Source organism: Vitis riparia, chromosome 17 (genome assembly GCF_004353265.1).
Source record: "Vitis riparia cultivar Riparia Gloire de Montpellier isolate 1030 chromosome 17, EGFV_Vit.rip_1.0, whole genome shotgun sequence".
Taxonomy (NCBI): domain Eukaryota; kingdom Viridiplantae; phylum Streptophyta; class Magnoliopsida; order Vitales; family Vitaceae; genus Vitis; species Vitis riparia.
Window position 1 is genome coordinate 443,014 of NC_048447.1, and position 14,652 is coordinate 457,665.

The 14,652-nt window shown below is 47.2% G+C and overlaps 1 protein-coding gene across 1 annotated transcript; it reads left to right on the top strand.

The window, feature by feature from the left end:
- The first annotated feature begins 12,382 nt into the window (after positions 1–12,382).
- On the top strand, positions 12,383–14,203 carry LOC117904752. Its single transcript, XM_034817508.1, has one exon. It carries the CDS (start codon positions 12,383–12,385, stop codon positions 14,201–14,203), a length of 1,821 nt encoding a protein of 606 aa, XP_034673399.1.
- Positions 14,204–14,652: the final 449 nt, after the last annotated feature.

Below are 14,652 nucleotides of genomic sequence, written 5' to 3' on the forward strand. Positions count from 1 at the left end.
TCGTTCCGGACCTCTGATTTTCGATCAACGGCCAGTCAATTTGGTGGGGTAGCTTTCCAGCTGTTCGAGTTGAATAAATAACTAATCCCTTAAAAGGGTTTAATAGACTTTATCCCTCCCTTGTTAAGTTACGAGCACAACACATGATATTTCTTCAATCAAACTAATATAGTTCAATAATAAAAAGCACAATAAGTTTGAAAGACAATTTATTCAATTTTAAAATTTAAAAAATAATGTGCAAAACACATAATACGTGGAGGAGTAAAGTATATTAAATCCTTTTTAAAATTTATAAAATTTAAAATTCATTAGTATGTTAGTTCTATAATTAAATGATACCTATGCCATAAAAATTAATTATGTAAAAAATGTTATATTCATGGGAATATGTTAAAATATTTTATAAAATATATAAAAACTTAGGATAAAGATAGAATTTCTCATTTAAAAAAAATCAAAATCAATATAAATTGAAATTTATTATGATATTATTTTTAATTATTGAAGAATGTTTGAATTAAATTCACTCCCAAAATACTTTTTCAAAACTAGCATGAAATAATTATTTTCACGTTTCTTACAATATTTTCAAAATCGGACCAGATATTGAACCGAAAAAGCTACTGATTCACGATTCATTGGTTGGACTAGTGGTCGAACTGGTAACATCATAAATATATATTTTATATTTTATTAAAATTAAAATATTTAAAATATATAATTAAAAATTAAATAATATTTATAATATTATTTATTCATTTTTATATAAATGTATTAATGATTTAAACAAAATATATACAATATTTAAATATGAAAATAGATTCAAAATGGTAAAAAGAATAAAAGGTCGTATTTAAATATGAAAACAGATTGAAAATGAAAATAAATGAAAAAATAATATAATATAATATATATATATATATATATATATATATGTAAATCTGTGGGTGTCTATGCCACCCACAGATTTATGCAATGAAAATATGAATTATGCCAAAATTCAAAACAAAGAAGAGGAGTTAGAAAATACACAAGATAAATAATAAGAAATTTAAAGAGAAGGAACCACAAACTTTTAATTACATAAATTTAAAACCATCCATGATAGGAGGTAAAATGAAAACATAAAACAAACTTGAAAATTTATATAGCTTAAAAACCATCCATCATAGGAGGTATAACATATACATAAGGAGATGAATATCTTACAATGGGAGAAGAGAGGAAAGCTTTGAAGAAAGCTTAGGGCTTGGAAGGCTTACATGTTGAGAGAGAAAGAAAAGAGAAGGGAGAGTATAAGTTGAGGAGAGGTGAGAATAAGTGATAATGGAAAGAGATGCTTACAAATGAGGATCGCCTCCTTAAATAGCCAAAAAGGAAATATTAAACAGTACCAATCAGGGGAGAAAACACTGTTTGCTTTTTGACTAACTGTTGTGAATAGTAATCTCGTGCATGAGAGAAGATGGCAGTGCGAGGGTTGGTAATGGAAGAGGTGGAGTGTCAACAACTGTGTTGGCTATGAATGGCAAGGGTGGAGAATGAGTGCGGGCATAGCCTAACGTGGAGGCGGCAGTGGGTGAGAGCGATGGTATTGTGGTGAGGTGTAGGGGAAGAGAATGGAAAGAAAAAAAGAGGTGCGGAGTCAGAGAGAGGGAACGACGGCGGAAAGGAAGCAAAGGTAGCGGTTTGGTAATCACCAGAGATGCGCTGGTGTGGCAAAGGGTGCAGCAGTGGCACTGGCGGTGGGCGATCATGTGCTCTGGCTGGGGAGTGTTGAGGCCTCGCATCCCTGTGATCCACGTAGCTGCTGAATGGACGCACGATCCCAACCAATACTGAGTTCTGGTTCAGTAGTCCCTACAAAAGATGTCCGGACAGGGTGTCCGGACACACCCTCCGATGGTTTTGTCAGCCATGTATCTAGAGAGATTAATCAGTTGGCCTTTTTCTAGGTATAGCAAGCTTACCTTCTTCCTTGTGTGAAGGTTCATATATATAGTGACAGAAGCTCTGCCTCCCTCTTTAATGGTGAGGAGACTTCTTGGCTCGTCATGATGCCTCTAGGTGGTGGCAGGGCCATCATCACCCTACGGGTGGTTTTCAGAGATCTTTGGAGGTGACTTGGCTATCACAGATCGTGGGAGGTGACTTGCCATCATTCCTGTCCTTTCGCTCTGCAGACGACAGAATGTGGGCTGTGGCAGGCTGTCGAAATGAAGTAGTAAGACTTGTTTACTTTGGTCAACGATTCGGACAACAATATATCCGGACAGGATATGGCAGTCGTCCGGATGTAGTGTTTGCGAGTGCCGTGTGCTTCTTCCTGAGAGAGTCTAGATAGGAGAAGTGCGCCACGTGCCCTCTTGGGGGAATCCGGATGAAGCTGATCCGGATAGAAATGCGTGCCACGTGTCATCAGGGAGAGGGGTCCCTACAATGCCCCCCTTTTAACCTGCCCATTTTGCCCGGGCAAAATGGGCGAGTTAAAAATGATTGTTTTTGAAACTAAGGTTACTTCTTTCGCTCATTGGGCCACGTGGTGCGAGGAGGCGAAGAGGAAGTAGAGCATTTATGATGAGCCGCCGTCTCTGGGAATTCCCAGGCAGCGTGTCTGTTCAATAATGGCGCAGTTGGGCGTTTAGAATACCGAGAGGCTGTCTCTCATTTAAATAGCGGACGGAGTCCTTCACTCTTGCATTTTGTCTTCTGCGTTTTCTACTGCATTTGCTGCTAGCGCTTTCTCTTCAGCCTTCTGTGTATTCTCGTTTGTGAGTGAGGTTCGAAGGTTTCTGCTAGCAACATTCGTGTCGAGACGGTGACTGTGCCACGGAGTTCATCTTCTTTTCGTCAGCATACAAATTGGTTTCAATGTCTCTGACGGCACATGTGGTATGAGAGCATGTCTTTGACATTTGTCACATTTTTTGACATAGGTTGTCGCATCCTTCTTCATTGTGGGCCAGTAATACCCTTGCAAATGGGCCCTGTGCACTAGAGATCGACCGCCGGAATGATTTCCGCATACCCCATCATGCAACTCAGCTAATACATACAGCACCTCTGAGTGGTTTAGGCATCTGAGGTAGGGACCTATAAAGGATCGCTTATACAAGTGCCCCCCAATCAGGGTGAAGCGGGCGGCTTGTACCCGGATCTTGTGTGCCTGCTTGGGTTCTTAGGGCAGAGTGCCTGTCCGGAGATATTCTATGATGACTTCCATCCAGCCTTTGTCGTCTGCTTGGTTTGCCTTAATGGTATTGCAGGTGGAGGCTTCTACGACGGAAGGGTTAGCTTGCACATGTATAGGCAATAATATGGCTTCTTTGATGGGGAGGGAAGCAGCTATGCCTGCCAGAGCATCCACACGTCCATTTTCAGTCCGCCTGATTTTTTCGATCGTCCATTCGGTGAATTGCTGTAAGGTGTCCCTTACTTTGGTCAAGTATCGCACCATGCGCTCATCTTTGGCTTCGTATTCTTTCTGGACGTGCCTTACCACAAGTTGTGAGTCACTATAGACCCGGAGCCTGGAGACGGATAAAGCCAAGGCGAGGTCCAATCCAAATAGGATGGCCTCATATTCCGCTTCATTGTTAGAGGTGAGGAACCCTAGTCGGATGGCTTGCTCCAAATGTTCTCCAATTGGGGATTGCAGCAGGAGTCCTACGCCGGATCCTGACGACCAGGAGGCTCCATCAACCCGCAAAGTCCACCATTCTTTCTCACTTGGTTCCTTGTGCTGGATAGGCTTTCGGGAGTATTCCAACACGAAGTCAGCCATCACCTGGCCTTTCATGGATAACCGGGGTTGGAACTCGATTCCAAATTCGCTCAACTCTATGGCCCATTGAAGCATTCTTCTGGTTAGGTCCGGCTTGTGCAGTATGTTGCGAAGGGGTTGGTCGGTTAGGACGATCACCGGGTTGGCTTGGAAGTAGGGACGGAGCTTCTGGGCGGCACTTTGAAGAGCCAAGGCCGTTAACTCCACCTTTGAATACCTTGTTTCTACGTCTGCTAACGCTCTGCTGACGTAGTAAATAGGTTTCTGCTCCTTGGGTGAGGGGCAGCGGAACAGAGCAGCGCTAATTGCCCAATCTGACACAACCAGGTACATATACAATTTTTCTTTAGGGAGGGGGTTGCTTAGAATGGGTGGTTGCATGAGGTAATGCTTAATTTTTTCGAAAGCGCTTTGACAGCTGTCCGTCCATCCGCTTGCTCCAGCGTTGCGGATTGCCAAGAAGAAGGGTCATAGTTCATCAATGAAGCGGGCTATAAAGCACCCTAGCGCGACAAGCTTGCTCGTGAGGCGCTGTAATTCCTTTTTGCTTCTCGGGGGTGGTGTTTCCATGATTGCCTTTACTTGATCCGGGCTAACCTCTATCCCCCTTTGGCTGACCATAAATCCCAGGAATTTGCCAGCACTTACACCGAAAGCGCATTTAGAAGGATTCAACTTCATGTCATACTCCCTTAAGAGTTGGAAGACCTCTTGTAAGTAGAGGACATGCTCTTCTCGGGTTTTGCTTTTAACCACGATATCGTCGATATATACCTTCACTGTGCGGTCAACCAGAGGTTTGAAGATCTTCGTCATCAGTCTCTGGTAAGTGGCGCCAGCATTTTTGAGTCCGAACGACATGACTTTGTAACAATAAAGGCCGTGTAGCATTATGAAGGTTGTCTTTTCTTCGTCAGCCGGGGACATGGGGATTTGGTGGTATCCGGAGAAGGCATCTAAGAATGAGAACATCCCTTGCCCAGCAGTGGAATCCACAATTTGATCTATCCGTGGCAAAGGGAAACTGTCTTTTGGGCATGCGTTATTGAGGTTGGTGTAATCAACGCACACTTGCCATTTGCCTTCTTTTTTGGGTACCACTATTACATTTGCCAACCAGTCCGGATATTCCACCTCTTTGATGAATCCGGCTTCCAGCAACTTGTACCACCGAAAATTGTACGTTGAGAGTGACTGGGCTAGCTTGGACCGGCTGTACAATATCTCCCAAGGAAGTAGGTGATGCCCCGTTGAATCCAGACAAGATTCGCCCAAGATTTTCGAGGCCTGTGAGATTGTGTCCCATGTGGCTAATGACCGATGCTTATACAAGATCGGCCGAGCTGCCCGAGTCAATTAAGATGCGTCTTACGTCAAAATTTCCCATCTCCAAGGACAAGATGAGGGCGTCGCGGTGCGGCTGCAATATCTGGGTGGGGTCTACTGGTGGGAAAATGATTGTCCCATCTATGGGGCGAGGGCCTCCCCCAGTTATCCCAGGCCGGATGGAATTGATACGCTCACGCACTAATGCTTCCCGCAACAACCTCTGTCTTTTCCGTTTGGAGTCATGCTCCTCATCCGATGGACCTCCATTAATATAGTTTATAATGGCCTTGGGGGCGGCCGGAGTCGTGGGGGCTCTAGAGTTGTGATTTCAGGAAGCGTCTCTACCTCCGGCCTCTGAGCGGAGGTATTGCTTCAAATGTCTCGCCTTTATAAGCTTTTCGACTAAATACTGGAGGCTCCTGCACGCCTCCGTCGTGTGACCATGCTCCTTATGGAAGGCACACTTTTTACTATGATCTCGTATGGATGGGTCCGTTTCGAGGGGTCTAGGCCACCTGAAATCGAACATGCCTTGGATCATAGGGAGAAGCATCTCATAGGATATGGAAAGGGGTGTGAGGGGTGGCATTTCCAGGCGACTTGGCCCTTCTTGCCTTCGATCGGATGGCCTTGGCCGGTCCGGAAGTTTGGCACTTCTTTCCGCACCATTTCTAGATGCTTGTCCGGCAACCAAGACTTGCTGGGTGGCTGCTCGTACGTCATCTTCGAGCATTGAGTACTTGCTTGCATGCCGGAACAAGTCGTCCATCGTCGTAGGAGGCTTTTTAGCGAGCGATTCGAAAAATGGGGTGCCTGGACAGATGCTTCGCTTGAAGATCTGCAAGACAACGTCCATGCTGTAAGCCTCTACTTGTAGCACGACCTGACCAAACTGCTTCACGAATTCCCTCAATGACTCGTTATCTTGCAGTTTTATGTTTTGCAGAGTGCTGATGTTCTGCTTTTGCCGAGCGGAGCATAAGTATTGTCCCACGAAGACTTCCGACAGGTCCCTGAAATTATCAACAGAGTTGGGAGGTAGGCGGTGAAACCATGAGAGGGCCTGCCCTTGTAGGCTGGCGGGGAATACTTTGCATAGTAGCGGGTCTTTTCCTATATCGAGAGTCATGAGCTGTCGATAATGCATGATATGGTCGAAAGGATCGCTGGACCCATCGTATGTGGAGAATTTTAGTACGAGGAATCCCCTTGGGGGCTCGTAATGAATAATATGAGAGCAGAAAGGCGTGGAGAGCATGTCGTCTAGCCTTTTGCTGATGGAGCCAATGGGTGGCTCGTTTGGGAGATTTCTCCCAGCTTGTCGTACCGCTTGGTGTGAGGGAACGTTCTGCACCATAGGAGTGACAATAGGGTCCCGGTGCGAGAGAACGTTCTGTACCATAGGGGTGACCATGGGGTCGGGCACGCTTCCCAAGTTGTGGTTACTGGCGGCCTTGGCTTACCAGGCTCCTGGGGGCCCAGTCTCGCACGCATTGCGCCCGACAACTGGGGTCTTCTGTCACGTTGTCTCTTAAACGAGAAACGAGTGGAGTCCGAGCTTTCCTCACGGGGAGCTCGATGCATGGGCGTGTGTGGCTCATGTGGCCTCATATTGCATGTTTCAGGGATTGCTCCTGCTATCCCTGGGTATATTGATTCTGGGTTAGGCCTTGAGTTTGCTACCTGGCCTCTTGAATGCTGACGACGGGGAGGCCCCGTTGATGAAGCTTGGATACGCAGCACCGCTTTTTCTTCTCTTAATCTTTCTGTCTCTTGGAGGAAAGCTTGCAGTTTTCGCTCGCTTGCCAACTGCCTTCTTTCGATGGCTAGGCACCATTCAGAATTATCTTCCTCTCCTCTAGCAGATGAGTGGTTTCTAAAAGGTGTGGTCATCTTTGCCAGTGACTGAATCAGCGAAGTTTTCTCATAGACAGCGCCAATGTTGAGGCCTCGCGTCCCTGTGATCCACGTAGCTGCTGAATGGACGCACGATCCCAACCAATACTGAGTTCTGGTTCAGTAGTCCCTGCAAAAGATGTCCGAATAGGGTGTCCGGACACACCCTCCGATGGTTTTGTCAACCATGTATCTAGAGAGATTAATCAGTTGGCCTTTTTCTAGGTATAGCAAGCTTACCTTCTTCCTTGTGTGAAGGTTCATATATATAGTGACAGAAGCTCTGCCTTCCTCTTTAATGGTGAGGAGACTTCTTGGCTCGTCATGATACCTCTAGGTGGTGGCAGGGCCATCATCACCCTACGGGCGGTTGTCAGAGATCTTTGGAGGTGACTTGGCTTTCACAGATCATGGGAGGTGACTTGCCATCATTCCTGTCCTTTCGCTCTACAGGCGGCGGAATGTGGGCTGTGGCAGGCTGTCGGAATGACGTAGTAAGACTTGCTTACTTTGGTCAACGATCCGGACAACAAATATATCCGGACAGGATATGGCGGTCGTCCGGATGTGGTGTTTGCGAGTGTTGTGTGCTTCTTCCTGAGGGAGTCCGGATAGGAGAAGTGCGCCACGTGCCCTCTTGGCGGAATCCGGATGAAGCTGATCCGGATAGAAATGCATGCCACGTGTCATCAGGGGGAGGGGTCCCTACAGGGAGAGCGGAGTGGTGGCCACTGACCCCCCTTCACTTAGTCTCCTATTCGCTCTCCACTTTTGAAAATGACAGGAAATGGAAACGAAGGATTCAGCTTCACTAACGGAGTCACCACGCATAACGGACTACCGAAGATTGAGACGCACAAGAAACAGAGTGAGATCTTTCACGACAACAGTACTCTGCCGGTAAAGGCACAAACGATCGATGAACTTCACTCGCTTTAGAAAATGAAATCAGCGCCAACCGTTCCCATTCAAGGGTATTAGGGAGCTTTTGCCACCATTTCGGATGAAGAACGCCAGTAGCTACAGGTCCAGTTAATCAGTGCATCTCTAGCATCTCTCCCTAGAGAAACTGGACCCCTACTTGTCTCAGAAAAACCCAACTTTTCCTCATCCTCCCTCGTCCATTCACAGAACAAACTCTGTTGATTTGTCTTTTTCTCAAGCCTCGTCAGCCATGCCCCTTTGGCTGATCCCCTAACTCCCCTTTTGATCGAATAACAATTTCCTTTTCAATTTCCTCTTCTCCCCTCCCGTTGACTCCACCAACATGGAAAGGACACATCACCGGTTCAGAGAGAGCTAGCAATGTCACCGGCGATAGTCAAGCACAATCAAAATTTTTCCCTTTGAACAAAGCTCTCATTCCGTCCACATACATGCTGCATTTTCCTTTTTTTCTATGCTAAACCACTTTGGTAATTCACCTTTCTGAAAAAAAAAATCACATCCCTCCTGTGGGATCCTCACTAAAAAGTGCCACATGGCTCCCTCTCCTTTGGACACGCGGACGGTCCCTCTTGCGACACGTAGCATAGCTCATTCCACCCAGATGCATCACATCCAGAACTCTTCTCCGCCGACATTCCACCCGGAGGTATCACAGCCGCCATTATATCCGGCCGCCATTCCATCTCATCCGGATATATCACATCCGGGGTCCAGTTGACGCTCCGCCTTCTCCGGATACTTCACATCCGGTGCCTATCTCTGAATGAGAAAGGAGGACGATTCAACTTCCCCGGACATACATGTCCAGATACTCTGGTAACAGCTTAGCTCGACAGACACTCGCGATTCACCGGATCCATTTCCACTCACAATAAAAAAGATAACTCTGACAGCACTGACAACCAAGTCCTCTGAACTGTCACTCATCATTAATGCAAGATACATTCGACAAGACATTCCCAAATCTTCTCAGGTCTCCTGACACATCCCAGATATTTAAAATCATAAATTGCGGTGACGTCCACCGCCTAAATACCTTCCTGACAACCGCCTTGTGACACCAGAAATGTCATGATTGCTTTGCCTATGAGCCGCAATCATGACAATGGGACTCGCTAGCCAAGCGATGCCATACTTTCTGACACTATATAAAAGAGGCTTCACACAAAGAGGAAGGTAAGGCTGATTATCCCTTAAACAACCTGATAGCTTGATCTCTTGAGCCATGGCTGACAAAATCATCGAAGGGTGCGTCCGGACACCTTTTTGCTGGAGGAAGGAGGAATTACTACTATGCGTTGATCGAGATTCCGTTGTTGGTCACGATAACTGTAGTAGGGGAATTTTGCCATCAACACTGGCGCCGTCTGTGGGAACCGTCTTCTCTTCTCAGTAAATCCTATACCTTCCAACTGTAAAGATGACTTCACCCTCAAGGAGTCGTGCTTCAGCCAAAGGTGTCGAAAGTCACTCCGAGTGGCGGGACACCATGGAAAGACGACAACGAGAGAACGAACGGAAGATGCAAATTATGCTCCAAGAAACAAGGAAACTCAGGGAAGAAAACAATGTCTTGAGAACCCGAAGCTCTCCTCAACCTCAGCACTATCAATGGAGGCAGGACCCCTGTCACAGCCAGGGAGCTCCATTCCCCCGAGATGCGAGCCCAACCCTCGAGGCGCATGAAGTATGGCCTGTTGAAACCCCGGTGCATGCCCACTGTGCCCGACGAGATGAAAGCTCAGGCTCCACTCGAGTCTCATCCAAATCACGACGTAAGAAGAGGCCCCAAATATCTGACGCCATGTATGCGCGTCTGGGACCCCAAACACCCTACAAAAACAGGCCTCATGCCACCATATCACTTGATGCATATTCCGAGCCCTCGAGCTCGCCTATTTTACGGGGACATGCCGCCCGCCCCCCAATGGTGCGGGGTGGTAAAAATCCCTCGCACACAGCCCCTCCGGGCTCTATCAGCAGGTGTCTGGATGACATGCTCTCCATGCCTTTCAGCTCTCGTATCATTAAATATGAACCCTCGCGAGGGTTCATCGTCCCGAAATTCTCCACATATGATGGATCTAGCGATCCCTTTGATCACATAATGCATTATCGGCAACTCATGACCCTTGACATAGGGAATGATATGTTGTTATGCAAGGTTTTCCCAGCCAGCCTACAGGGCCAGGCTTTATCATGGTTTCACCGACTGCCCGCGATCTCGATTGACAATTTCTGGGATCTGTCCGAGGTCTTTGTGGGGCAATATTTATGCTCAGCCAGACATAAGCAAAATATCAGCACCTTGTAGAACCTCAAAATGCAAGAAAATGAAACTTTGAGAGAGTTCGTAAAGCGCTTCGGACAATCTATCCTACAAGTTGAATCGTACAGCATGGAAGCAGTCCTCCAAATTTTTAAGCGGAGCATATGCCCAGGGACCCCCTTCTTCGAGTCCTCGCCAAAAAACCTCCTACAACCATGGACGAATTATTCCGGCGTGCGAGTAAATACTCCATGCTAGAGGATGATATCCGTGCCGCTGCACAGCAAGTCCTGGTAACTAGCCAAGCCGCTAAAAGTGAAGCCACTATGAGCTTCAAAGCACCCAACCATCCTAGGTCATCCAACAGGGGGCAAGATGAGCGGCGCCCACCACTCATTCGAACACCTCTCACTAAGTCATACGAAAAACTGCTTCCTATAATCCGCAATCTGCCCGGATTTAGATGGCCAGTACCAATAAGATCCAACCCCTCAGAAAGGGACCGCAACAAAAGATGTGATTACCATAAAGATCATGGGCACACGACTGAAGCGTGCATAAGCCTCCGCTACATGGTGGAAGATCTCCTAAAGGCAGGACACTTGAAGCAATACGTCCGAACAGTGCCTAAAGGTGAAGAGTCTCCCCATAGTCGAGGCCCACGCACCCCAGCAGCTCCTATTAGAGCAATGATCAACTACATATACGGAGGACCCTTGGATGACGAGTACAGTTCCAAAAGGAAAAGGTAGAGACTGCTGCGAGCAGCTATAGTTCGAGAACACGTGAGCTCCATCTGGCCGGGATTAGCCAATGGGAGCATCCATCCCATAGATGGGACCATTGTCTTCCCCGCTCTAGATCTAACCCGAGTGCTGCAGCCGCACCAAGATGCTCTCATCCTAACAATAGGGGTGGAAGACTACGACGTGAAAAGAATCCTGATCGACCCAGGTAACTCCGCGGACTTATTGCAGGTGGCGGTCATCAAATGAATGGGTTTTGAACCCTCTAGCCTGGAAAATCCCGGAAGAACCCTGTTCCGGTTCAATGGTTCTTCCACAACCTCACTTGGGGATGTAATACTGTCGATTCATGCCGGGCCAGTCATCCTAAACGTTCTGTTTTATGTGGTTGAGGATTTATCCCCTTTCAATGCCATCTTGGGACACACATGGTTACACGGAATGAAGGCCATTCCATCCACATATCATCAAAGGGTCAGCTTCATCACCTAAGATGGGCAAATTAATCTTTATGGAAGCCAGCTTGCCGCTCGACAATGTTATCAAATCACTCGCGAGGCTGGACCCAGCGCCGACCGCGAGCATTCCTCCAAAGAAGCAAATGCTTCTGACCAATAGCAGCTACAGCACCCGGGAGACAAAGATCCCCCAACAGCAGACCCACTAGAGGCCGTCCGGATATCAAAAGAAGGCGAACGCTTCAAGTACGGCAGTACCCTACTACCGCCAGCCGAGAGATTCGAACTTCAAAAAGTGCTCCAACAAAATCGCGATATCTTTGATTGGGCCCACTCAAACATGCCTGGAATACTTCCGAGCATCGCCTCCCACCGGCTCAACGTATTAGCTACCTTCAAGCCAGTTCGACAAAAAATACGACGATTCCATCCAGACAGGCAAAAAGTCATTCAGGAAGAAATGGAAAAATTATTGAAGGCCGGATTTATAAGGGAAGTGGAGTATCCGGAATGGTTGGCAAACGTAGTAGTGGTCCCTAAGAAGGGAGGAAAATGGCGGGTGTGCGTAGACTACACCAATCTCAATGACAAGTGCCCCAAAGACAGTTTCCCATTACCGCGAATAGATCAAATAGTAGACGCAACCTCCGGGCATGAAATGCTATCCTTTTTGGATGCTTTCTCCGGGTACCACCAAATTCCCATGGATCCGGATGATGAAGAAAAAACCTCCTTCATAACTCCTCACGGGCTCTACTGTTATAGAGTCATGCCATTCGAACTCAAGAACACTGGTGCTACTTATCAGAGGTTAATGACCAAGATTTTCAAGCCACTGATTAGCGATATTATTGAGGTGTACATTGACGATGTGGTAGTCAAAAGCAAAACCCGAGGTGAACACACTTAGCATTTGCAGAAAGTTTTTCATTTATTGAGAAAATATGGCATGAAGCTTAACCCAGCCAAATGCGCATTCGGGGTAAGCTCGGGGAAGTTCCTGGGGTTTATGGTTACCCAAAGAGGAATCGAAATCAATCCAGATCAGGTGAAGGCTGTCGCCAACATGCTTGCACCAACAAACAAGAAGCAGTTGCAACGCCTCACTGGCAAACTCATCGCTCTCGGACGGTTCATAGCTCGATTCACAGACAAGATGAAGCCTTTCTTCCTGGCACTCAGAGATATCAATAAATCCGGATGGACGCAAAACTGTCAAAATGCATATGAAGAAATCAAGCGATATCTTTCTCAACCCCCCATTCTAAGCAGTCCGCAACCTGGGGAGAGGCTATACCTGTATCTAGCAGTTACCGATTGGGCTGTTAGCGCAGTCATGCTCCGTTCCTTGTCGCCCCGAGAGCAAAGACCCGTATATTTCATCAGCAAAGTGCTTGCCGATGTAGAAACAAGATATTCAAGGATGGAAGAGACTGCCCTGGCGTTGCGCACGACCGCTCAGAAACTGCGTCCATATTTCCAAGCTCACCCCATAACCGTACTCACCAATCAACCTCTCAGGAATGTCCTACATAAACCAGACATAACAGGCAGGATGCTACGATGGGCGATAGAGTTGAGCGAATATGGGATAGGTTATCAACCCAGATTATCCCTGAATGGACAAGTCATGGCAGACTTTATAGCAGAATTGCCTGAAGCGTGCCCCCCGGATAAAGAATCAACTTCGGATGATCGGTGGTCTCTGTATGTTGATGGAGCCTCCCGCTCGTCCGGATCAGGAGTCGGACTTCTCCTCGAAGCACCAACCGGGGAACGACTGGAGCAATCCATCCGTCTGGATTTTCCCACTTCAAACAATGAGGCTGAATATGAGGCCATCCTATCCGGATTGGACCTTGCAATCACTTTGAACGCCTCAAAAGTCAAAATCCACAGCGACTCCCAGCTCGTCGTGGGGCAAATACTAAAAGAATACGAGGCCAAGGACGAGCGCATGGCCAAATACTCATTAAAAGTACAAGAGTCACTCAACCGGCTAGAAGAATGGATCATTGAGAAAATCCTAAGGGGAGATAATGTGCAGGCCGACGCTTTGGCAGGAATAGCTGCATCATTTCCCGTAAAAGAGTCAACAATGCTACCGGTATACGTTCAAGCCACTCCCGCCATTACTGAATCACACGTTTGCAATGTGAGCCCAAAGGAAGATGACTGGGCCGTCGACATCAGAGTTTATTTACAATCGGGGGCATTGCCTGAAAATCCCAAGCACGCCCACAAAGTTCGGGTACAAGCATCCCGTTTTACCCTAATCGGAGGTGAACTCTACAAGCGATCCTTCGGAGGTCCGTACCTCAGATGCTTGATCCAGCCGAAAATCCAATATGTTCTATCCGAACTTCATGAAGGCGTTTGCGGGAACCACTCAAGGGGCAGAACCCTAGCGCACCGGGCGCATTCAGAAGGATATTATTGGCCTATAATGAGGCAGGACGCAATGATCCATGTCAGGAAATGCGACAAGTGCCAAAGACATGCGCTAATCCCGTATATGCCCGCTGAGATGTTAAACTTAGTAACAAGCCCCTGGCCTTTCACACAATGGGGGGTGGATATCATGGGACCCTTTCCCACTACAGCCGCTCAGAAGAAGTTTCTGCTCGTTGCTACCGATTATTTCAGCAAGTGGGTAGAAGCTGAAGCCTACGCAAGCATCAAGGACAAGGACGTCAAAAGGTTCGTCTGGAAAAATATAGTGTGTCAATTTGGAATCCCTCAGGCAATCGTGACCGACAACGGCCCTTAGTTTGATAGCTCTGCCTTTAAAGGTTTTTGCGCAGAACTTCACATCAAAAATCTGTATTCTACGCCGCGGTACCCTCAGAGCAACGGTCAAGCGGAAGCAACCAATAAAACCTTACTAAATACGTTGAAAAAACGGTTGGAAAAAGCCAAAGGAAAGTGGGTAGAAGAGCTACCCGGCGTCCTATGGGCCTACCGTACCACACCCGGAAGGCCAACAGGAAATACCCCGTTTGCCCTTGCATACGGAACAGATGCCATCATCCCAACTGAAGTGGGTATGCCTACAACGTGGACTGCCGTCCAAGGCCAAAGAAATGAAAACGACAAGCTAGCAAGGCACTTGGATTGGGCGGATGAAACTAGAGAGGCAGTATCCATCCGGATGGCCGCATATCAACAAAAGGTGGCTGCATACTACAATAGGAAGGTGCGACCTCGAATTTTCAAGGA

What these genes read in the sequence shown, in the direction of transcription:
- LOC117904752 (XM_034817508.1), top strand. Translation starts at nt 12,383, where the DNA reads ATGAAGCTTAACCCAGCCAAATGCGCATTCGGGGTAAGCTCGGGGAAG.